This window comes from Sparus aurata, chromosome 23, assembly GCF_900880675.1.
Source record: "Sparus aurata chromosome 23, fSpaAur1.1, whole genome shotgun sequence".
Classification (NCBI taxonomy): domain Eukaryota; kingdom Metazoa; phylum Chordata; class Actinopteri; order Spariformes; family Sparidae; genus Sparus; species Sparus aurata.
The window spans coordinates 10,096,208-10,118,642 of record NC_044209.1 but is presented as its reverse complement, the minus strand read 5'-3'; the positions used below and the strand labels follow the sequence as shown (position 1 = coordinate 10,118,642).

The 22,435-nt window shown below is 40.7% G+C and overlaps 3 protein-coding genes across 3 annotated transcripts in view; all 3 read left to right on the top strand.

The window, feature by feature from the left end:
- The window catches only part of arhgdig (Rho GDP dissociation inhibitor (GDI) gamma), a 30,165-nt gene extending 23,397 nt beyond the window's left edge, over positions 1-6,768 (top strand). Inside the window, exons 5-6 of the mRNA XM_030408372.1 lie at positions 2,354-2,417; positions 3,808-6,768. Coding sequence (XP_030264232.1) covers positions 2,354-2,417; positions 3,808-4,007 — 264 coding nt within the window. The 3' untranslated portion in view covers positions 4,008-6,768. The remainder of the gene's footprint in view (positions 1-2,353; positions 2,418-3,807) is intronic.
- Positions 6,769-11,827: 5,059 nt separating this feature from the next.
- Positions 11,828-15,375, top strand: rpusd1 (RNA pseudouridine synthase domain containing 1). The gene is made up of 6 exons (XM_030406495.1): positions 11,828-11,952; positions 12,562-12,785; positions 12,866-12,989; positions 13,115-13,217; positions 13,520-13,621; positions 14,389-15,375. The coding sequence occupies exons 2-6, from the start codon at positions 12,595-12,597 to the stop codon at positions 14,787-14,789; spliced, it is 921 nt and encodes a 306-aa protein (XP_030262355.1). The 5' UTR covers positions 11,828-11,952; positions 12,562-12,594; the 3' UTR covers positions 14,790-15,375.
- Positions 15,376-16,103: 728 nt separating this feature from the next.
- On the top strand, positions 16,104-22,240 carry slc25a17 (solute carrier family 25 member 17). Its single transcript, XM_030408927.1, has 9 exons — positions 16,104-16,327; positions 16,736-16,796; positions 16,888-16,954; positions 17,237-17,388; positions 17,665-17,781; positions 17,878-18,026; positions 18,946-19,041; positions 19,218-19,303; positions 21,238-22,240. The coding sequence occupies exons 1-9, from the start codon at positions 16,271-16,273 to the stop codon at positions 21,389-21,391; spliced, it is 939 nt and encodes a 312-aa protein (XP_030264787.1). The 5' UTR covers positions 16,104-16,270; the 3' UTR covers positions 21,392-22,240.
- The last annotated feature ends 195 nt before the right edge of the window (positions 22,241-22,435 follow it).

Sequence of the window (22,435 nt, the reverse complement as noted above, 5' to 3'; positions counted from 1 at the left end):
CTCAGCTGTGGTTTGTGTAAAGTGCCAATTAGCAAATGGTTGTGCACTAAGCATCGATCCAACTGTAAGAAAGGTAGAAACGAGCAAAAAAAAATCCAGCACAGTAGCTGGCACAACAACAAGCGAGGGCAGGGTCAGTACCACCGCTGCTCCTGTCTGCTGCCTCCAGTGCTGCCCCAACAACTCGCCCAACTGATGGAGAAAGTTACAAATTCCTAATTTTCTCATCAACAACAGGCCTGAATCCTGATCAGTTCACCTTTAACATAAACAGAACTACTTTTATTACTGCTGTTTCTACTGTTTTCTGGTGTGATGGCCAAGATGAGAAATCATTGATAGCTCTGATTCGAACGTAAAACTCTCGTCAGTGACCGTAACTATCGATTAACTTCTCCCTTTGACGCCTCTCTCTCTATCAACATCTGACTTTTTTCTTTTCTCCCTTGCGTCACCTTTTCTTTCTCTCCTTTTCCCTCTCCGTGCCCCGCCTCCGCCTGCACTTGTTACCCCTTCTGTTTTCTCACACCTCCGTCCTCTTCCGTCTCCTTCACTGCTCTGTTACAAATAACCCACTCAGTGTAAACACGCAGCAGCCATTTCCCATGCTCTTTACCTCTGTGTCCACTATAAATAATTACAGACTGGACAGGAAGAAATACTTCTGAAAGGAGATGCAGAGCAGATATCCACAAGAGAAGTATTGTTCCCAGAGACCACAGAGGATGTTTGTGGGAGATTTATAAGAATATGAATTATTATTATTATTCAATCATCTATATTCGACCAGCTGGCCACACAAATAAGACAAATGCACTAAACAAACGACAGTATCGACTGTGGAGTGCAGGCTATATTACTACTGGCTGTTTTGAAATGGCCTAGAGGTGTTGGGAGAGGGAGCTGTCCTTGGGAACTACAGCTGATAGTGTTTGTTCGTCCTGTCTCTAAAATTCAGTGGAGCTGCTGCAAAACACACACACACATAGGTTAAATACCTGATTATCCACTGCTTCAGGAATGGTTTGCAAGTGATTCGGATTAAGGGAAATATTTCTGTACTCGATAGGACAGTAAGAACAAAAGGGATCAAAATGAGAAAATTAGGAAAACCTGAGACGCGAGGAAAGCTATTTGGCGTAAATGGAAATGTAGGTTTGACGAGCAGCTTTTTGTTGAAATCGAGACACTGCATGGCTGTAGAGAGAAAAGAGGTCGGTGTAGTGAGTGTGTGTGTGTGTGTGTGTGTGTGTGTGTGTGTGTGTGTGTGTGTGTGTGTGTGATTGTCTGTGTGTGTGTGTGTGGACTAGAGACAGAGGGTAGAACTCCAGGGACTTGGCCCTGGAGGAAAAGGGAGATGTGCAGAGAATGACCAAACAGCTGAGAGACTGCACTCTGCTGTGAGGACACCTGCTGGACAAACTGCATCACTGCGTCCTTAAACGCAGCCTCATCCAGAACAGAAGAGCTCTTTGTTTGTTTATTACACGTTCCCAAAAGAAAGAACATTGTCCGAAAATTGAAACGTGTAGCGCTGAATCCCATAAAAAGCTGTTACAATCAGGACTGATTGTGGGTTGGCTCGTTAGATCGTTTACTGCAGCTGAAAAGGGTATTAAAATGAAGTCATCAAAAGGGGCTCTCCACTTATTTTACACATGAAGCTGAGTTTTCTTGTGCTTCTGGGTAACACCCAGCCTGTAAGCCTGGTGAAAACTGAAAAAAAAAAGGTTTAAAAAGAAGTTGGAATTCAGAGGGCAGGAGATAAAGGAAGGTGTTAAGATGCATAATGAGAAATTTGATATTGACATGTCCCTGCCTGCTTCAATTACAATCTTTCCGTTAAAAATTTGGCTCATGTGAGTCCCCAACTTTATGCACCCCTTTAAATATATGTAGTGAAGATTCGCAGACAAACACATTTTTTGTTTGCTTTTGCCAACTAGCTGGGGTTTTCTCTCTGTGCGCAGTTAGCATGTTTTCATTACTCCTGTGTGGGTTCCTTCTTCAAGCTCCATTTTCCTCCCACAAAAAACACCCAAACACAGGCAGCAGCACAGGATGTAGATGAACTGGACGCTCTCTAATGCCTGTTTTGAATATGAGTCATCCCTGTGATCGACTGGTGAACCAGCGTACCCCACTCATATTTGCCAGTGTGCTGAGAAAAAGTGAGTGTAGAAACTGGATGAATCCATGTGTAGCTGTGCTCTTAGGGAAGTAATAACCTCTAGCAAGGGGTTGAATACATGTAACGTCATTTGGGGTTCACGCTAACTTTGGGATGCCGGTTTTGTTTGTAACTGACTGAAAAGTCCATGACAAGATTTTATGAGACCGTGTGTGTCTGCAGGTGAACAGAGAAATCGTCGCTGGCTTGAAGTACAATCATGTGATCCACAGAAAAGGAATAAAGGGTGAGTTCAACTCAGCTATTCTATACCAGATGTAATGTTCCTTTTGAAGCCCATATACAAGACTACCCATCAAGTTTTCCTAATGATGTCATTCATAAAGTGACAAAAAGACATGAAGCAACTGAACATCAATCGACGCTGGTTGTCATTTAAGACTTGCAGTTTGACTGAACGCCTTTTAAAACAGATAAGGATAAGTGTGACGAGGCATCTGTCATGTGTGCTACTGCAGGAGTAAAGCTCGAACATCAGCGAACAAAAAGAAGGAGTGCAAACCGTTACCATTCATGGCCTACAGTTTCCCCATTTATACCTCAAATGTATCCTGCATGCAACTGAATGTGCATCTAACATCTGTAACCAAGTGCGAGGATTACTTTTTTATTCAGCAAATTATACCTGTATGTAAAAGTGCACTTAAAGAGTAGAAAATATGATTTGTCAAGCAACTCCTACTTAGTGAAGAGCAGCTCTAAAGTGATCACATGATGAACCACATGCTCAGTGAGGGAAACAGTGATCACAGCACTTATGTTATCAAAAATAACGTTAGGGTGAGTCAGTAATATGTTTTTTTCTGTAAAAAATTTTTCACTTTTTATATTTTTCTTAAAATAGATTATTTTATCGGGTTCTGTCCTTAATATTTCCAGGAGATTACCAAGTAAAATTAACAAAAATTGCAATATAGTTATTGAAGACACAGGGATGAAATTATTGGAGATTGACTTGAATTAAAAATGGAACCAAACTGGAGATGTGCAGATAATGAAGATGCATGGAAAGAGATTATAACAAAATAAAAGCCAGCTCTTATTGTGATGTTTTCACCCCTGATGAATGCAATAAAAGAAAAAAAAAAGAAAGTGATGTAATATCCTGTCAAACATTTAATATACTAAAACTTCCCTACTCTGGATAATACATCTCCATTTCAGCTGATGTGTTATTCATCTTGATCAGTGACAAGTTTGTTTTTCTGAACCACAGTCACCCAGGACCAATTCTTAACAAACAATATTTTGTATTCTCTATGTATTTATATGAGATAGCTACAGATGCAAATTATTTATGTTTTGGCTGCACGGTGTCCCATTTTAAGTAATTGAAATCAATAAATACATTTGATGGACAGTTTTTATTTTTAACATTGTTGGATTGAACACGGACGTGCTGCAGAACCACATGTCCTCGTTTTTGTTCCACATATTATTCTTCCTTTTCAAAAAACTGCTGCCTTTATTACCCACAATGCAACCCCCACAACCTATAGACAGACCTTGATGCGCAAAATCGGCAGAGCTTCACTTTAAATCCCAAATCTAATGTTTAGCACCCTGATGGATCCGGGCTCCGTTTACTGAGTGTCCATTTTGTGTCTGTCTTGCAGTGAACAAGGTGTCACACATGGTGGGCAGTTACGGCCCAAAGGCGGAGGAGCATGAGTTTGTGGGCCCGGTTGATGAGACGCCCAAAGGCCTGATGTCACGTGGCCGCTACGGGGTCCATTCCCGCTTCATCGACGACGACAAGAACAGCTACTTGGACTGGGAGTGGAACTTCGACGTCAAGAAGGACTGGGATCAATAGAGGGAGGGAGATGAGGCTACTCTTACCTTTTCGCCCCCTATTCTTCACCTCCATCTTTTCCCTCCCCTCTGTTGCCCTGTGAGAGCGGCCTTGCAACGGCCCAAGACAGGAAGCTCTCCTCCTCTTCCTCCTTGTTCTCCTCTTCTACCTTTTTCATCTTCGTCTGTTTTATGCAGGTGCCCTGAAACCTTTAGAGACAGGGACCTTTAGAGAAGAGACCCCCCCCCCCCCCCCCCGCATTCTGATCCCGCAGTTATATTTTTATTTAACTCATCCATGTGGAGTTGTCCACATGATGAGGCTTCTGGGATGGTAAGTCTCCCTTTTCGTTTAGTATCATTCGTCTGTCTCCCACCCTTCCTTCTCATCCTTTCGTGTATCCCTGCCCTCATAAAGCAACAGTGGAGGTTCTGCAGAGATGATCAAAGGAAGTCAGTCTGAGGCACAAAGGGAAATACAATATACATGATGCATAATTACAAATGTTCGATATCTGTCAAACAGACTTTTCCAAAGAGAAGAGATAAAATATGTAAATACAGAGTGCATTAGTCCAAAGTTTAACAGTAAAAGAGGGCTGAAAGGAGGGCGGAGAGGAGCGACACAAGGCAAAGATGCTGTATCAGATAAAAGGGGCAGCCCGGTGGGAAGTTAGTTAGTCAGGTTTAGCTGGCTGATTTTTCTCGCTCACCAACGGGTTCAACAGTTGGAGGCGCTGCAGCGGCTGTAGCTGGTTTCTCATCCACCTGTTTCTTTATGCCGATTAAAGAACAAACTGAGTGGAAATGCTGAAAATTGGAAAGGAATATTGAAAATCCCCAAAAACGTTTTTTTCCCCCGGCTGAGTCAAAAGAGTTGGTGTATCGATGAAAGCAAAATGTGACGAAGTGCAACGAAAACATGCGTAGAGGATTAATGCGATGTAAACTTCCACTATAGCCTCCGCTTCACTGGAGAGACGACATAAAGTGGAAAGTATCAGATGTGAAGGTTTAACGTTACTCAGATTATACACGAAAGAAACAGAAATGCCATATTAACACTATATTTTATACATTGTTTCCACCCTTTGAGGTTTGGGCCTTCTTCTTCTGCAGTGGTGCAAAGGAACCCAACTGGACAGTTTGTGGCCGATCAGAACAGAAGTGTAGAATGGATCAATAGTGGATGTAAATGCGCAATAACTCCCTTTGCTTTTTCCAATTTTCTCAAAAATTCTGTTAAAATGTGCGCTATGTTTGTAAAGAACCCTGGCTGGCTCATGGAGCAGTTATAGTACTGTAACAACTAGCATCTGATCACACCCTCCGCATCAGAAATCATATACCTACCATTAGTCATAAGTCGAATCTGAACACACAGACATGATGCGCATTATTAGAATCAGAGTGACTAAGCCTTTCCAACGGTATCATTGTCTCCAATGTCCGTCCTTTACTAATGTCCATAAATCCACTTAGAAATCATATAAAAAGACTTTTCGTATAACCTGCCTGAGAGTCATCATGTTTTTACAGTTTATGAATGTGAAAGTGCTCTTTGTGACAGCTGTGACACGAGTGCACTGCAGACTAGTTTGGGATATTTTTAAGCTGTGCCAATTTCCCGACAAATACATTATAGGAACTGTAGTTCCAAAACCTAAGGCACGATTTTTTTCCCTCCAAATAGCAGCAAGACAGAGATTAGTAGTAGAAGTGGAAAAATACATTTACACTGTCAGCCGTCTGGTTTAGTTTATAATCTGTTGGGATTCATCATTTATCTGATCATAGGGTTTAGATTGATTGGTCAGTTCTTTAAGTTAAGGTGTTGAGTCAAACGTGCAAATATCGGAGAAAAAACACTAAGAAATAGTACACATCATCAACTCTACAAGAAATAAAACAATACTTTGGAATTATACATAAAAGGACTCTCTAATCATCTGAATAGTGTCCTATCAAACCATTAATTAACTGTGAAGAGGAGACGCATCACCTCTCGAGATCTTTGACTTGTGTTCTTTTCAAGTTTCAACATGATGTGTCGTGACATTGACGTTTGCTTTTTCAAAGCACCTGTCTACTCGAGTCTTTGTGGAGCAGACCAATTAAAGACTGTAACTGAACTGTGCATATTGTAGAAAGACGTGCATGTATGTCCTTTAGGATTTGAAGCTCTTCGCTCAGTTAAAAAAAAAAAAAGAACAAAATTAGCCCTTTCTAAACCTCTCTCGTAAACCAGGGACAGAAGATGTGAATAAGATTCTGCTTTGAACATTAATGAAACATTTTCAAGTAGGTAGCTGAAAGCGACAGTCGATAAAACGTATATCAAGGGATGAAGAGATTCTACGTGAAAAAAATAAGAAATATCATTATTGTGTTAAGTCTTTAGATATGATATTGTCATTGTTGCTGAACATATTGAACATTGAAATACCATTTGAAATTGTTGTGATCTAAGACTAACTGTAAATGTTGGCTTGTTGGGTGTTGCATGGTTTAGCAAGATTCTCTCTCTTCCTTTTTTTACGACTTTATTGTAAAATTTAATGTGATTTTGAGAAAAATAAGATACTGACGCAATATCCAGATGTCAATGGTTGCCATATATTGCAGGTACAGTATATCCAGGGATAATTTTTAAAGGCACAGATAGCTGGAAACATTTGTCTGTGTCTAATGCCCCAGCCTGTAACGATCAAGTGCTGCATCCGCAAATATTGGTGTCAACTCTAGTATCCTGTATCTTTTAATAAAGGCAATTCAAACAACCAGTGCGTCTCTCGTTTCTCATTTTGTCAGAATTCAAGCCCAGTCTACCCACTCAGCAGAGTAATATGATTCCCTTCAAATGACAAAATCGGACTCATATTGAATACTGTTGTAGTTCTGGGACACGTAACTAAATCAAATGCAAGTTACTTTTAACGTCTAGAAGTATTTTCACGCTACGACCCGGAGAGAAATGACCAAACAGGGTGAAAGAGAGCTTAAACTTTTTATTATTTGTTAAATAATAGGAACACCAAGTCTTAGTTTTTCTGTTATTCTGTTATATTTGTTCAGAGCAAGCTGTTTCCCTTTGTTTAAACTCTTTATGCTATGCTAAGCTAAGCTAACCAGCTGCTGCTGTAGCTTTATATCAAACGGACTTAAAGGAACTTTTAATTTTGATACTGATATGTTTTCCTTAAAGCCTGCCATCTGGTCGGATCCCTGTCTGCACTACCCGGTTACCAAATCTGTCTTTGAACGGCACTAAAACAGAGTCTGCTTTGTTTCACTGCCATCGTATCACAGTTATTATTGATACACCCGCAAACATTAACTGATGGCAATGCATCCTGCAAACAGCTGTGTTTAAAAAAAGAATACCTGTCTTTCTTGAACTGCTTTTGTCAACAAAAATAATATTCCTTGTAGCTGATTTAGCTCTAAAGACTAAGCGTGGAATCGATCTTCTCATCCAAGATGTGTTTCTGGAAATTCAACTATTAGCAGAGTCTGTTAGTGTGTTTGTTCCAGTGTTGTTTTTTATCTTTGAAAAAGCATTTTACAATGAGGCAGGTGATGGTTTAGCACCTCCTTCAAGGGGTGTCAAGTAGCTTTTAATCTCCCCAAACTCTATTGCCAATCATCAGCAACAATTGCCAATCAATGTTATTACATTTTTTACTTGTACAGACTGTATCTGGATGCATTCATCACGTGTAACTGATAAAGAGCACTAGAAAATGCAGTGACTCAATCGGTTTACATCACATTGTCATTTTGTCCCAGACTAAAGGAAAACCCTCCATCAGACCAGGTTAATCCACTGTGCCACTGTTCTGCTGTCATTTTCTGCATGCTTAAAGCTCCACCTGTCCTATTCATCTGTGAGCCAGTCCTCCTTGCCGGCCTCAGTCACCGCCGTGGTTGTGTTGTTGCTCCTGAGTGCCTGCTCCAGCAGGGCTCGCTGAGCTTCAGCCGGCAGGTAGAGAAAGAAATAGATCAGCGCCAGCAGCAGCAGGGCCAGCAGCAGAAAGAAGCCCCAGTCTGATGTCATTATCGGCTCCTCACAGCGAGCCTGCAGAAATGACTTCGGCATGGTGACGTATCTACTCGCTCACACTAGTGTCGTGGCAAGGTGAAAGAGAAAAGTGTCCAAAAGTAACAAAGTTAAAAAAAACATACATGTAAGGGAAAAAAGATGTCCAGAGTTTATTATGTCACACCTTCAGCTTCAATCATCAACTAACGATCAAAATGGGAAAAAACACCATATCTGCCCGTGTAATTACACCTGTGGAGGAATCAGATGATAGCAGTCCTTGAGACACAGCTGGTATTACAGCCACCCCTTATCAGTCTGGTTCCAGTTCTCTACCGAGCTTTTGAATTCCTCAAAAGATCCAGAGAGCATAAAGGATAATGTCCATGAAGAAGAAATTCACATTGGATTCCATGAAGTCAGCAAAATCCAGACATGAAACATAACATCCAGGTGGGTTTTCGTTCAAAGAGCCTTCCTCTAGTCTCTTCACAAGGATGTAATCTTGAAGTTGGTAATATTTCCAGTTAGTGGTTGAGATTTAATAGATAAGAAAGCAAAAATGATATCCAGTTTTGGAATAAAGAAGAGCCTTGTGATTGAAAGAGATCATAACGAGTGTCTTCAATGTTTTAGGGCTCTTCTCTTCATCTCCTCCGTCATCTGAATGAAACGTTTGTGATTCCCACTGAAACTGCTTAGTGCCACATGCATCGCTTTGTGTGTGTGTGTTTGAATCTCAGTCTGTAGTCGCACCTGTCTCATTTACACACACACGCGCACACACACACACACACACGTACAGACGCACGCAGTGGCAGATTGGCAGATTGGCGGACTGTGTTGGGTTATGAAATGCCAATTATATAATGATTCTTGATCTTCTTAGAACACATTCATACCTGGCTGTGTTCAGGGATTACTGGACGAGCCTGCACTTTATTCAACCAACGTGTCTCAGTACAGTATGTTCCAAACAATCATTTGTTAACTCTGAGCCAAGCAGAGGTCATGACAGAGCTGGAGACCATCTTGCAATGGGATCACACAAGCCGTGACCGATTGCCCTTCAACGTGTTCACTTTCCGACCCATGAGTATTCAGTAGTGATTACTACCATCCTTACATAAGTTCTCTGTAGTTGGCTACACACCTGTAAAGGTCTGTGACGGCTTCTTGCACGGTTGTGATACTATCACGTTGAAGAAAACCTGTCCACGGACAGACAGACAGACATATAAACAGTTAGCAAAATACTCAAATCTTCTTCTCTGTTACATCAGGCCACAATAGATGTTTATTTTATCATGATGACACACACAGACTCACAAAGTGAAAACTTATCCAGCAGATCATAGACACAGGAACTAGGGGTGCTGAGGGATGGCATTAAAGAAAACATCAATTTATAATAAAAAAGGGTGATACAGACTCTCAGCAGACAGAGAAAGTGTGAGAATATGATACATAAGACTTTATTTGGTCATGAAGTCTGAAGTTGGTCTTCTGTCCTGTGGTTTGTCAGTCAAGCGTATGAACTGTACTGCAGAGTCTCTGTTAACAGTGACAAACAGGCAGATCTGCCTACAAACTCACATGCATCTTTGGTGCTGCCATCATCATTTTTATAATGGAGTGGGGACTTTCTCTCCCTTTTCATCTCCTTGCTGTTTTTGGCTGTAGTTGATGTGGCTGTTTGTTAAGGATAATAACAATTAGCTAATTATTAGCTAACTAATGGCCAATTATAAGTTATCTTGGTCATTCAAATGAATACAAAAAACATGAATGTCATTACATAGACTGACACCTCAGCACCACCGAGACCAACTTCCTGCATCCCTGCAGCCGATGATGCTGTTGCAGCTGCTAATTAGTGTGGAGGAATGATTAGTGTTTGGAACAAGCTGGACATACGGATCCACAACACAAAGGACGATTGCTGGAGGAGTGGTTCGAAAAGATAAAAAGTTGTGTGTGTATAGTAGTATATTGTAGAAGTAGCTGAGTTGTTGCTGCAGCTAACACTGCATTCGTAATGTTTGAGGATGGCTGGACTGTTGAAGATAACACAGTTAAAACAATGCTTACCTTCTGTACCAATATAAGGACTTGGTGTCCCTGAGATGCAAAGCCCAGCAACATTAGACAAAATACAGAAAAACAACGGCAGAAAAACACAACATCACATCGTCTCAGCATGCTCGCAACTCTGGATGGAGTATTTCATCAGAGCCGGTGACCCCTGCCAGATAAAAATGTCGAGGGGAGGTTGAGGTGAGAGATTACGGACGTCACAGAGAAATAGGTGTGTGACCTGGAACGGTGAGCAGAAACAGATGAAACAAATGCAATAAACACAATCCCCTGTGTCAAGATGATGGACTCTGTGGTATTGTCCCCAATCCAAAAAAGTGCCCATTAAAATTGATTTTAGTAAATGGCTCAGGAGAGAAAATGAAATTACGGTAATCTGCTTTATTGGACGGGATATCAAGCTGAGATGAACACATTCACAGTTGCAGTTTGTCATAGCAGGAAATTCACTGGAGGAACTAATAACATTAGTGATTGCTTTGTTCATTGTCTCAGTATGCCTATGCCAGTGAGTCAGCATCAATAGTAATGCTGTAGTGACGCTCTTCTTCCAACAACATGGAAAAACAAATCTGCTGTAATAAAATGTTTATTCTTAAACAGTGACTTTGAGTATTTTAAGTACATGTAAAGGGTTACATTAAATGTGTCTTTTGTTGTTATTTATGTTGAGTCAGTGTGTAAAGATCAGATAGCTTGATGTATTATTTATTTCAGGAGACAGAAAAATAACAGAAATGACTGCATGACTTTATTATACTTTATTATAATACCTGACTAATGAACACTTGAGGAAAACACATTTTAAATAGAACTGAGCCTGAGGAGTCCCATGGTAGTTAAAGGATAATAGAGTATTACTATATAGTCAACCGCTACCTAATCTTTTCTCTTTTTTGAAAAATTGTATTGGTAAGTTATACCACTCACAACCTCTATCATTTATTCAAGTCAATCAATCTGAGAAGGAATGATCCCTCTATGGTTGATCTGCCCACACAGGCAGGCATTGCTTCATTTCAAGGGATCATGAGGTAAAAAAGGGAAGAAAAGCACCAAACTAGAGGTGACTCACAGAAACATTCTGACCCCAGAGAGGCTTGAGGTCAAAACAAGAGCTTTATCGAGTTATCTCTGGGATCCATTACCAAGACGCAAGGTTCGAGGTTCAAGGCTTTGCTTTATTGTCATTATACAATACAGGATTGGGCAATGTAATGCAAGTTCTAAGCCTTTCAAGCTACAAACAAAGAAGATGCATAAACAACTACTTTCAGTTAGAATGGCACAAATCAATAAAATAGGCAACAAAACAGAACATAAAGATATAAAGTTACAGTAAACACGTATACACATAGAATATGTACAAATACATGCAATATGCATACAGTAAATGTGCCATTAATGTTATGTGTAAGCTGCAGTGCAAAAACTTGAGGAAGCAGTGGAAATGAGTGAAATAAGTGGGTAGGTGGGTCATGGTGTGGTAATCTGTGTAAAACTAAAACAAAATAGTTTGAATGAGCACAATGTATAGATCAACGTACAGTAGAATATCTGAGCAGGTTTACTGAATCACTGAAATAACTGTATAGAGTGCAATCAAGAACTGGCTCAAACCTTCAACACTGATGGGTGCAAAAAATAATAATAATGTTCCATAATGTGACACATTCCAGGACAGTAGGTGGCGCTGTACAACTCTCTTATTGGCGTTTTATCCACCATAACAACCAAAGAAGAGAAAGAACAGACTGCGCATGTCCTTTGCAGCACTTGTGGATTTGTTTACATCTCTCTTTCCAATATAGATGTGCGTTTACTTTTGGTATGTCAACAATATATACCGTACATTAGTCTTGGCTAGTTATTAGTGCTAAATAACCAGGCAGTGGCAGTAGTGTGAGGTGACCTGATAGCTAGTTATCTCACGGTGTTAATACAGATACAGTAACGTTAGCTAGCTAGCAAACATGCTAACCAGTCTATAATGTGCTGCTGCTGCTGTTGCTGTCTATCCCTAAAGTCGTTTTTCTGTCTATTTAAAGTACCGATAGCCGGGGAAGGTGTCTCTTAAAGCTCTAGGGTCTTTCGAAAATGCTGGTTTGCTGCTGGTTAAAAAAAAAAATATATGAATGAATGAAAGGACCTTAAAGTTGAACCCTTTAGACTCCCTTTTAATTTCTTAAAGCAATTCAATTTTTGGTTTTGGTCAATTCGGTTTTTTTTAATCTATGGCATTAAAACTGATTTTTTTTTTTCTGCACAAAGGACAAGTTGTGTTACTCAAGTGCAGATTTAAGTACTTGTGCTTTATTGGAGAGTTTCCATTTCTTTGTACCTTTTCATTTCAGAGTGGAATATTGTAGTCAGTTTCACATTCTAGTACTTCTCTTAAAGACTCTGATATATTAAGACATCCACTTTGTTTCTGCAGGCCTGTGTGACTTGTGTCAGTTAAAGGCCGCACATGATGACCACCGAGCCTGCCAGCCTGGAGAGCCTGCATGTGCTGTACCAGAGCGATGACTACATTGTGGTCGACAAGCACTGGGACATCCGCATCGACAGCAAGATGTGGTACGAGAAACAAACCGTGCAGGCACAACTTCGTCACCACTTCCCTCACCTGGCAGACCCCAGCACCTACTATGGATTCAGGTCAGAGTCCCTCTAATATAAACTACATCAGCTCCCACACATCACCAAGTGTAACACTCGTCTGTTCTTCTCACCCACAGGTTCTGTCATCAGTTGGATTTCTCCACAAGTGGGGCACTTTGTGTTGCCCTCAATAAGGCTGCAGCTGGCCGGGCGTACCGCTGCTTCAAGGACCGCACCGTCACCAAGGCGTACCTAGCCCTCGTATGTAACATAAGCACGGTGACACACATGCGTACTACATAAGTATTATCATACCTCTCTGTGTATGTGGCGCGATTCAAAGATCTGCAAGGAAATTAAACAAATTCTGTTTTTTTGCCTCACAGGTACGTGGCTGGGTAGAAAAAGAGAAACAAACTTTGGACTTCTCCATCGGCAAGAACTCTTCAGAGGGAAAAACACACATGATGTGTGTTGAGGGAACAGAAGGTACTGGCTTGAACTGTGTGTTTGTGTGTACTTCATCAGCTTTTAAGTGCTGTTTGAGGATAAAGACTAGACTTGTTTTGAAGGTTAGGTTTGGCATTTGGTTTAGGTGAGAATAGGGGAACTATTGAACTTGTTGAATACTTGATTATGAATGCGTGGCATTGCTGAACTTTTATACATTGCGCCCCTACTCATTCAACTCAGCTAGGCTGAGGGAGACATGCCTACATTTAAAGTTTGTGTAGAGTTTATCTGAAAGATATCTAAAGACTGTTTATCTTCCCACAACCTCCTCTCCCCAGGTTGTGAGAACCCCAAGCCTTGCCAGACTGAGCTGATGGTGTTGGAGTATGGGTTGTATGATGGGGACCCTGTCACCAAGGTGCTGCTGCAGCCACTCACTGGTAACAACACTGCATTTGCTTCTTGTCACATAAGGGAAAACTGATAAGAAATTAAGCATCTTTCTGTCCATATGATAAGATAAATATTTTGGAGAAAGAACTTTAGAGAAGGATTATCTTGACCTTGAAATAACTTGTATGGTTCATGAAAATGCTCTGCCACAGCTGTGAAGAGTCTGTCTCCGTTTCTTGCCCCTCACTACTAGGGGTGTGCCAAAATATCGATACTACGATATATCGCGATATTTCGTCTTGAGGTACGTTATCGATACACTGGTGCCAAATATCGATATTTAAAAATGAAAAAAATAATAATAATTGGCCCACCACCACCACCCCTCTTCGGAGGACAGCTTTATCATTATTCAAACATAGGTATACAACCAAATCAAATTTAAAAAATGGTTTAAGTAGCTCTGAAACCCACACATATAGATATTTAATGATAGCTGTAGTCAGAGTGTGTGTTAAGAAGAGTCACTGTGCAATATACTCTTTGTTTACTTGGCTGTCATTCATGTGAAATTGATTGACAATGTTTTGTAATTCCTGTGAAATGGATTCAGTGCAGTCAATAAATTCTGAATTTCTTCAGTGACACAGATATCGTGATGTATCGAGGATTAAATTTCTTGCAATATATCGATTATCGCAGAATCGCTGTATCGTGATATTATCGTTATCGTGAGCAAAATATCGTGATAGTATCGTATCGCGAGGTACCTTGTGATACCCAGCCCTACTCACTACTATCTTTTCCTCCCCAGGCCGCACCCACCAGTTGAGGGTCCACTGCAGTGCGATCGGCCACCCCATCGTTGGGGACTTCACCTACAGCTCGGGAGCGGATGACACCCCTTACCGCATGATGCTGCACGCCCACCTCCTCCAGATTCCCCTGGAACCTCAGCCCCTGCTCGTCTCAGCTGGAGACCCCTTTCTCCCCACTGAGGATCCCAAGTGGCTTCCTCAGCGCTCGTTACGGACACTTGCGGCCACTGTGGACGCCCTGCTGGAGCACAGGGCGGAGGAGGACAGGAAGATCAAAGAGGAGGAGAGGGAGAGGGCGAGAAAGAAGGAAGAGAGGAGGAAGGGAAGGACTGTGGAGGAGAGTGAGGAGCAGAGGAGGCCGTGTCAGGATTGGCTGAGTGAATGGGCTGGAGACTAATGTATTAAACATTTTGTATTTATTTATTTTAACTGTTTATTTATGGAAGCCATATTGAGCACGCTCCATCTCACTGACCACCGTTGCATTTAACTGCATTTTAATGGCATACCTGGAGGTGACCCAGTATCCTAATTCACTCATAAACCACTTACTGACACGTTAGAGAAGACTTGGTTGAGCATGTAAGCTGCTGCTCTCTTAAACAATCCGTACAACTGGTAGCTGCCAACTATAACCAGTGCTTACTGAGCAGTTTTATTGCAGTCGCTGTGAGATAAGTGCCTTGCTCCAAGTTTATGTTTATAAGTGAGATCCTGGATAGTTGCCGTTGATTTTTCTAATACACATTCCACTCTCAAGAGTTTTAGAAATAAAGTTGCCGGTGTTTGTCGTATGCCTATGCTATATATGGTCTGATGACTTCACCACCTGGTTGTAACATACATGGAACCCCTGTGTAAAAGCAAATAACAATATGCACTGTATGTGTCTTTGCAATTAAACCGTGTCTATAAGATGATTTTATTTTCATTTTGATGTCAGACTGTTCAATAAATAAAGCTTTTGTGTCAATGTAAAATAATATGTCCTCAAATGAATTCATTAAGAATATAAAACGTTAAATCACAGAAAACAAGGATTCAGCTTCCTTTTCTAAGTCATAACTGTTGCAGCAACAGTAGCTTCATAGTGCTACGTTATTTGTAAAAACAGAGTAGAGTAGAGGTCTATTAATGAAAGAGTAAAATTTTCCTGCACATCTCAAAGTAAAATCAGGGTATGTGCAAGGATTTCTACATACTTAATATAACGGGTGTTGTAATAGTGAGGAAAAATACTTCCAGTGTAATCACAGTGTGATAATCTATCATTGGTAGCTTATTACACGGTTAGTATAAAACAAAGTTGTACAGGAAGCATCTATGTTACATGCACTATGGATGACGGCGCTCCTGTTCATCCAAACAGGTTTGTAGAGGGGGAAAGTTGTTGTGGAGAATGCTTAGCAGCTTGAGCACAATCCTCATTAATCACACAAATACACCCAGTTAAATATAGAAAGTTAAAGTATTAATATTCATGCATTATTGTATCCTTAAATCTCTGCTTTGGTTGACCCTGTAAACAGTCCTAAAGATAAAAGAGACAAAAATTTAAAATATTTTGAATGTGAACTAAGGCACTTCGTCCAGGTTTTAGAGGACTTGGGTCAAAACTACTCATAACCAGTGATAGAGTTAACTGTCTCTATGGCGCTGATCATAACGGGTACTATGACGAGAACTACGTTACCCATGATGCACCCGTGTTTCGTAGAAAACGTCCGCGAGTTATCCACAAGGAAGTGATCCCTGATAAACAGCAAGCACCAGTGTGAGGGTTTGACAGCTGTTTTGCTTTAGTTACAGACTTTAACCAATCGCTTAATGGTTATATTTTAGTCGAACAGAAGTTTGGAAGCACAAAGTATATTCAAAATGAGCTCCGAGGTTTTCTCGTACGAGAGTTTGGTTCATGCTGTGTCAGGAGCAGTGGTAAGTTAGCCTTACTTTCACCATTCATTCCTGTTATGAAGTGTAGTGTGACAGCAGCTACAACTGTTTGATTGGCGCTCATACGCTGTGAATCTTCCACACAGAACTCCATTCAAAATGTAGCGTGTTTTCATGTTTGTGACCTGTTGGCGCCACGTATCATAATAAAGAAACCAAGATGTGTACATCTTCAAATGTTTTGACCAACCTTTCAATTCGGCAATAGTTAGTTTAACATACAACTAGGCAAACCTGCCGGATTTAGTGTTTTATGATCATTCAGAAAAAGCAGTATATTCGGTCTTAGTACGTGCTCCGTGCTATTATGCGCCCTGTAGTTGTTAGAATTGTTAATGGTGTTTCGTGTTTGGTGTAAGATCTCCTCCATTCCTGTAAATACTGTTTTAGGGAAGTGTGGCTGCCATGACAGTGTTCTTCCCCCTTGATACTGCCAGACTGAGACTTCAAGGTAAGAAATACCAGTGACGCAGTCTTGTTTACAGATAATAATCAATGTAATGTATTTAATCAAAACAAGTTGTCTTTTTGTTTGTGCTCAGTGGATGAAAATAGGAAGGCCAAGTCAACTCCGGCGATTCTGGCAGAAATTGTCAAAGAGGAAGGACTGTGAGTGATCAGCCAACATTTGATTTGTTTTGCCTTTCAATTGTTGATTCTGTGTGTTTGTTTCGTCGGTATGTACACAGATCCTATGTCTACATAAGCACAGTATATGCACTACTGTCACAGTATACCCATGCTTATTTTGAATACAGCAAATGAGGGAAATAAAGTTGAAATTTTGGCTTTAATGTTAACTCTCCCATTATTTGCACATCATGCCCACTACAGTACAGCAGGTGCAGAGTGCTCTAATGTGTTCCTGTGTCTACTGTCCCCTCTTTGCAGACTTTCTCCATACAGAGGTTGGTTCCCGGTCATCTGCAGCTTATGCTGCTCCAACTTTGTCTACTTCTACTGCTTCCACAGCCTCAAGGCTAGCTGGCTGAAGGGAAAGCAGTCGTCACCCAGCACTGACTTAATCGTAGGCATCGCTGCAGGTAAGCCTCATGAACTCAGATCATAAAGTGTTGTCTAAGTGACTCAGGACATCTAATTTCATTTCTTTATGACAGAGCAGGTCAACCTCGAACATGAACTTTTCTTGTCCATTTCCAACAAAACTTTTAAATGTGTCTCCACAGACCAGCTAATGTATTCAGTGCATAGATAGAGTGATGAAACAATGCTACAAGATTTGCAAATGTTGAAGCTTAACCACAGCGATTGTTTGCTTTGGTTGTTGGCTTGAGTTTAATCTGCCTTCTTGTCTCCAGGTGTTATAAACGTACTGGTTACCACTCCTCTGTGGGTCGTCAACACCAGGCTGAAGCTGCAAGGTTCCAAGTTTCGCAGCTCAGACATACGTCCCACCAACTACTCTGGCATTCAGGGTAAATGGTCATTATGTGATCATGCTTTTATGTTATTTTAAGTGAGTCTATAAGCTGAGTTCAATCATTTATATTTTCCTCTTTTGTTTTTTGCAGATGCATTTGTTCAGATCATCCGCGATGAGGGCGTCGGAGCACTGTGGAACGGCACCTTCCCGTCCCTGCTGCTGGTGCTGAACCCCGCCATCCAGTTCATGATTTATGAAGGCCTGAAGAGGCAGCTGAGGAGAGGAGTTCCCCGGGAGGTGAGTGAAGGTCGAGAGACATGAGGGAGGGACCAGGAGAAAACAAACATCTTAAGGAAAGAAGTCGAAATAGAGCAGTATTTAAGAGCAGAGAATTCTGGGTAATAGGATTTATAAAGAACACAGTTGATTGAAAATGACAATATTATGTTTTCATTATTCATTATTCTCTTATTGTGACATTGTTGCTGATGTTCACTATCATTTCAGCCTCTGCCAGAGCAGATATTTTTGAGTGCATTTTTGAGTTTTTTGGTTTTTGTTACGCTTATGCCAATGTCGATATTTCAGAGTGAAAACTAAAATCTACAAAGAACATAAAACATAAACATAAAATAAAAACAAAATCTAAAGGCCAAAATATGTTAAACTTCTTGTCTACTATCCTGATTGGCTACTCAGCTCTAAGTGACTGCATTCACAGAGGAATAGATTGAGTTTTTCTTCATGTACTTTATTTTTTCAGGCATTGAAATAATTGAAATCATCTTAAAAGCAGGTAATAATACTGCCACATCCTGGGAATAAAATGAATGAAAGATACTTCTAGATTCTTGCACTAAAGCTTGAAAAATCACAGCTATGGAAGCTACGTCAGGTCATCCCATCATCTGGATGAGTAGACACTCAGTAAATCTGTTCACATGGTCTTTGTGTGGCTTAAAGAGAGTGAGAGAGGCAGAAAGTCATGCTGGATGTGTGCCCAATTCGATACCTATAAAACATATTTTGACTTTATTTTTTTAGCAATTGTGGATAAATATATTAGTTCAGGGTAATCTGATAGCGTGTCACAGATTCCCATAAGCAGTTAGTGTGGACATTTGACCCTTTTATATCTTCCAGACAACCATACTCCTCAGAGGTGGCCACTGTTCCACTAATAATCTGAAAATGTGTTTGTCTTTTATCCCCCAAGCTGTCGGCTGTCGAGGTCTTCATCATTGGCGCAGTTGCTAAAGCTGTTGCCACCACTGTTACATACCCGCTGCAGACAATACAGTCCATTCTTAGGGTGAGTTTTGTATGTCTGTGCCTGTGGGTCTTTGTTTCCACATGTAACATGAGAGCCATGTGGTTGGTTGATATTTTGTGTAGAAATGTATATGTCTTATTTATATTAAGTAAGTATTTAAAAATTCTACTCTTTCAAGAGCATTGTATTTGCTCTTTGTTTTACAATTACTACAGTTCGGTCAGTTCAACGAGTCAAAGGACAAGTCAAAACTTCTGTCCAGCCTGAGGACTATCAAGTGTCTGTTGGTCAACAGGGCGAGGTGGGTGCAAGCAAACACACACACACACACACACACACAGATTTAAACTAAGATTGCAATTCTAATTTTGTAATAGATAAGGAATGGTGAGTTTTGACGTGCAGTTTGTTCAGTATATCCAGATTAGAGTCGGCTTGGTTTTAGGTAATCTGGATGACAGCGAACAAATCCCACCTTTCATTTCAGTCATTCATAGCTGGTATATCTCGGTTTCGCCACTCAGATCAGGTTTCTAACAGTTCTTTTCATAATTTAAAACGACACGTGCAGTGACCTAGAGCGTGTTCTGTCAGCATGACTTATTCTTGCTCTGAGGAACGAGGGAGCACATCTCCATTACATTTTTCACATATCCATATCCTAAATCGTTATCCCTGCAAGGTTTGCACGTACGAGTGTTCCAAAATGACTTAAGTTACTTAATGCCACCTGTTCATGAATATGTGCACATTCATGAGATCTGAGCATCATAATCAACGCCTCTAAATGGCTAAATATCGAGCTCATCAAAAGAAATGGATGAGATTAGATAAAAGATGACACACTGCAAAGCTTCAGCAGAAACCAAAAGATAACAATTTAAAATTATTTTACGAGAGCTGAAACAATTGAAGAAAATGTTTATAATATAGTTGCCAACAATCAGAGCAGTGCTATACTGTGAATGAACTAAAGAAGGAATGATTTTATATAGAGTTGGGTGCTAAAGAAACGCCTTGCAAAGGCTGAGTGGTCCATGACAAATGTGTTTATTCTGGTACATTTCATTGTCATATTTAGGCTTCAGATTCAATCAGAATAAGGTGTGATGATTTCAGGCCAAATTAATATTTTATTTCCCCTGTGGAGAAAGTCAGTCAGTCAGTCAGACTATCTAAACATGAGTCGCACAACAGGTCTGGACAACTCATAGATTTGGTTCACACTGTAATGTGCATTAAAGGAGAACTTCGGTCGATTTAAACATGCAGCTTCATTGCTCAAGCTACCCTTGACTTGCCAGTACCGAAGACGCGAACACATTTGGTCCAACCATTACAGAGCTCCGTGAACGGAGATTTAGCGTTTACAGCTAACAGCATGGGGTCAGAACTTTACACTGTGTTCTAAGCGTCTTAACATGCTCCACATCGCACACCAAAAGTTATGCAACATCAGCAGACACCTTACAACACAGCACTGTAGCGTGTATGACTCAAAATGAATAAAAAAGTAGTTAAAACAGTGTGTTTGTGCAAGGAGCTACATATCGGTTTGTTGACATCGGCGTGTTCCGGTAGCTAGACCAAACTAGTCAATCCGTTGAGCGTGCGCTTATTCCCTCACTGGCGGAGACGGAAACATATTCCAGCATTTTCGTGTTTCTGTTCATAATGTACATGTCCATGTTACAGCCTGTCATGAGCCATGAGCCTTACAATAGCCTGTTAAGCCTGTTGAGTGCACGCTCGACGGATATGCTAGTTTGGTCTAGCTACCGCGACACGCGGATGTCAACAAACCGATATGTAGCTCCTTGCACAAACACACTGTTTTAACTACTTTTTTTAATTCATTTTGAGTCATACACGTTACAGTGCTGTGTTGTAAGGTGTCTGCTGATGTTGCATAACTTTTGGTGTGAGATGTGGAGCATGTTAAGACGCTTAAAACACAGTGTAAAGTTCTGACCCCATGCTGTTAGCTGTAAACCTTAAATCTCCGTTCACGGAGCTCTGTAATGGTTGGACCAAATGTGTTCGCGTCTTCGGTACTGGCAAGTCAAGGGTAGCTTGAGCAATGAAGCTGCATGTTTAAATCGACCGAAGTTCTCCTTTAAATGTGCAGGTGGACACATCATGATAAACCTGAAAAAATATTATCAAAGACTTTTACTTTTTACATATTCACATTTAACATAGCTGTAATGTTGTGACCCTTGTTTCCCTCCACAGGAAGAACGGCATGTTGGGTCTGTTTAAAGGCCTGGAGGCCAAGCTGCTGCAGACGGTGCTGACTGCTGCTCTCATGTTCCTTCTCTATGAGAAGATTGCCAGCTGCACCTTCAGAGTCATGGGACTGAGCAGCGACCACTACAAGAAACGCTAGCTAGCAAGACACCTCAACCATGGACACTTGATCACTGATTGACTGTAATAATCACTGCTTGCAAGAGGACATCAATTTTCTGGAAATCACCTTTCACCTTCTTTAATGCCGCGTTAAGACGAAACACAAAGAAAATATTTGCGTTGCCTTGCTTGCGCAAGTTTGATGACAGGGTTATACATTTGTAATCGCATCTACTCGCATATGATGCTGAAATAACATTAAAATGCTGTCTTGTAAAAAGCCTGATTTCATGCTTTGTCAGGTCCAGTCTTCTAAAATGCTAGTTCCCTGAATTGAGATGGAGAGCTATGCTGTCCGGTGCTGAGACGTATTTCCAAAATGTACAAGGTTGTCTGACTTTCTCACTCACTTCCCTTCATGGCAGCTCATTATTTTGGCCTCTCTTGGTACAAGCAGATACAAATGGCCACGATTGGTGATTGTTATCCTCTCCCCCATTGTTGTTCATGTACATCTGGACATCAGCAATGTTAACGTCATGATGTCAGTTTGAATGCCAACGGTGATAGGCCTTTGCGATATAGCGAAGCGTGGAAATTTCGCTTCAGTTCAGTGTTTTCAACTCACGCCAGTGCTGTCTTGGCGCGATTTGTCACGGCATCGCTTCAATTCGCGTCTCATCACGTTATATCTCTTATATGACTTTGTATGTAATCTAGTAACATGAAAAATGTGCTTTGTGTTTCGTCGGAACACGGCATAAGACAGTTTTGTGCAGCTGTTTTATTCATTTAAATAGTTGCTAGCGAATTAACTGATACCTACTGATTTTCTCCTGATGTCTTGATAAAATGATTAAATGGATGATTTTGTTTTCAGTGACTAGATTTTTTTTATTTTTTCTATATTACTCATGTCACTAAGGGCCCAACATTAGCACGTAATTTCCAGGTTGTAGAAATCAGAATTTAGCAATAAACACTGCCTTAGTGCAGATCCAGACTGAGGACAGTCAGAGATGATCCACCGTAGAGAGCTGTACAAGGAAAACCTTTTTCCTTCCTGTTGAAACAGCTGACC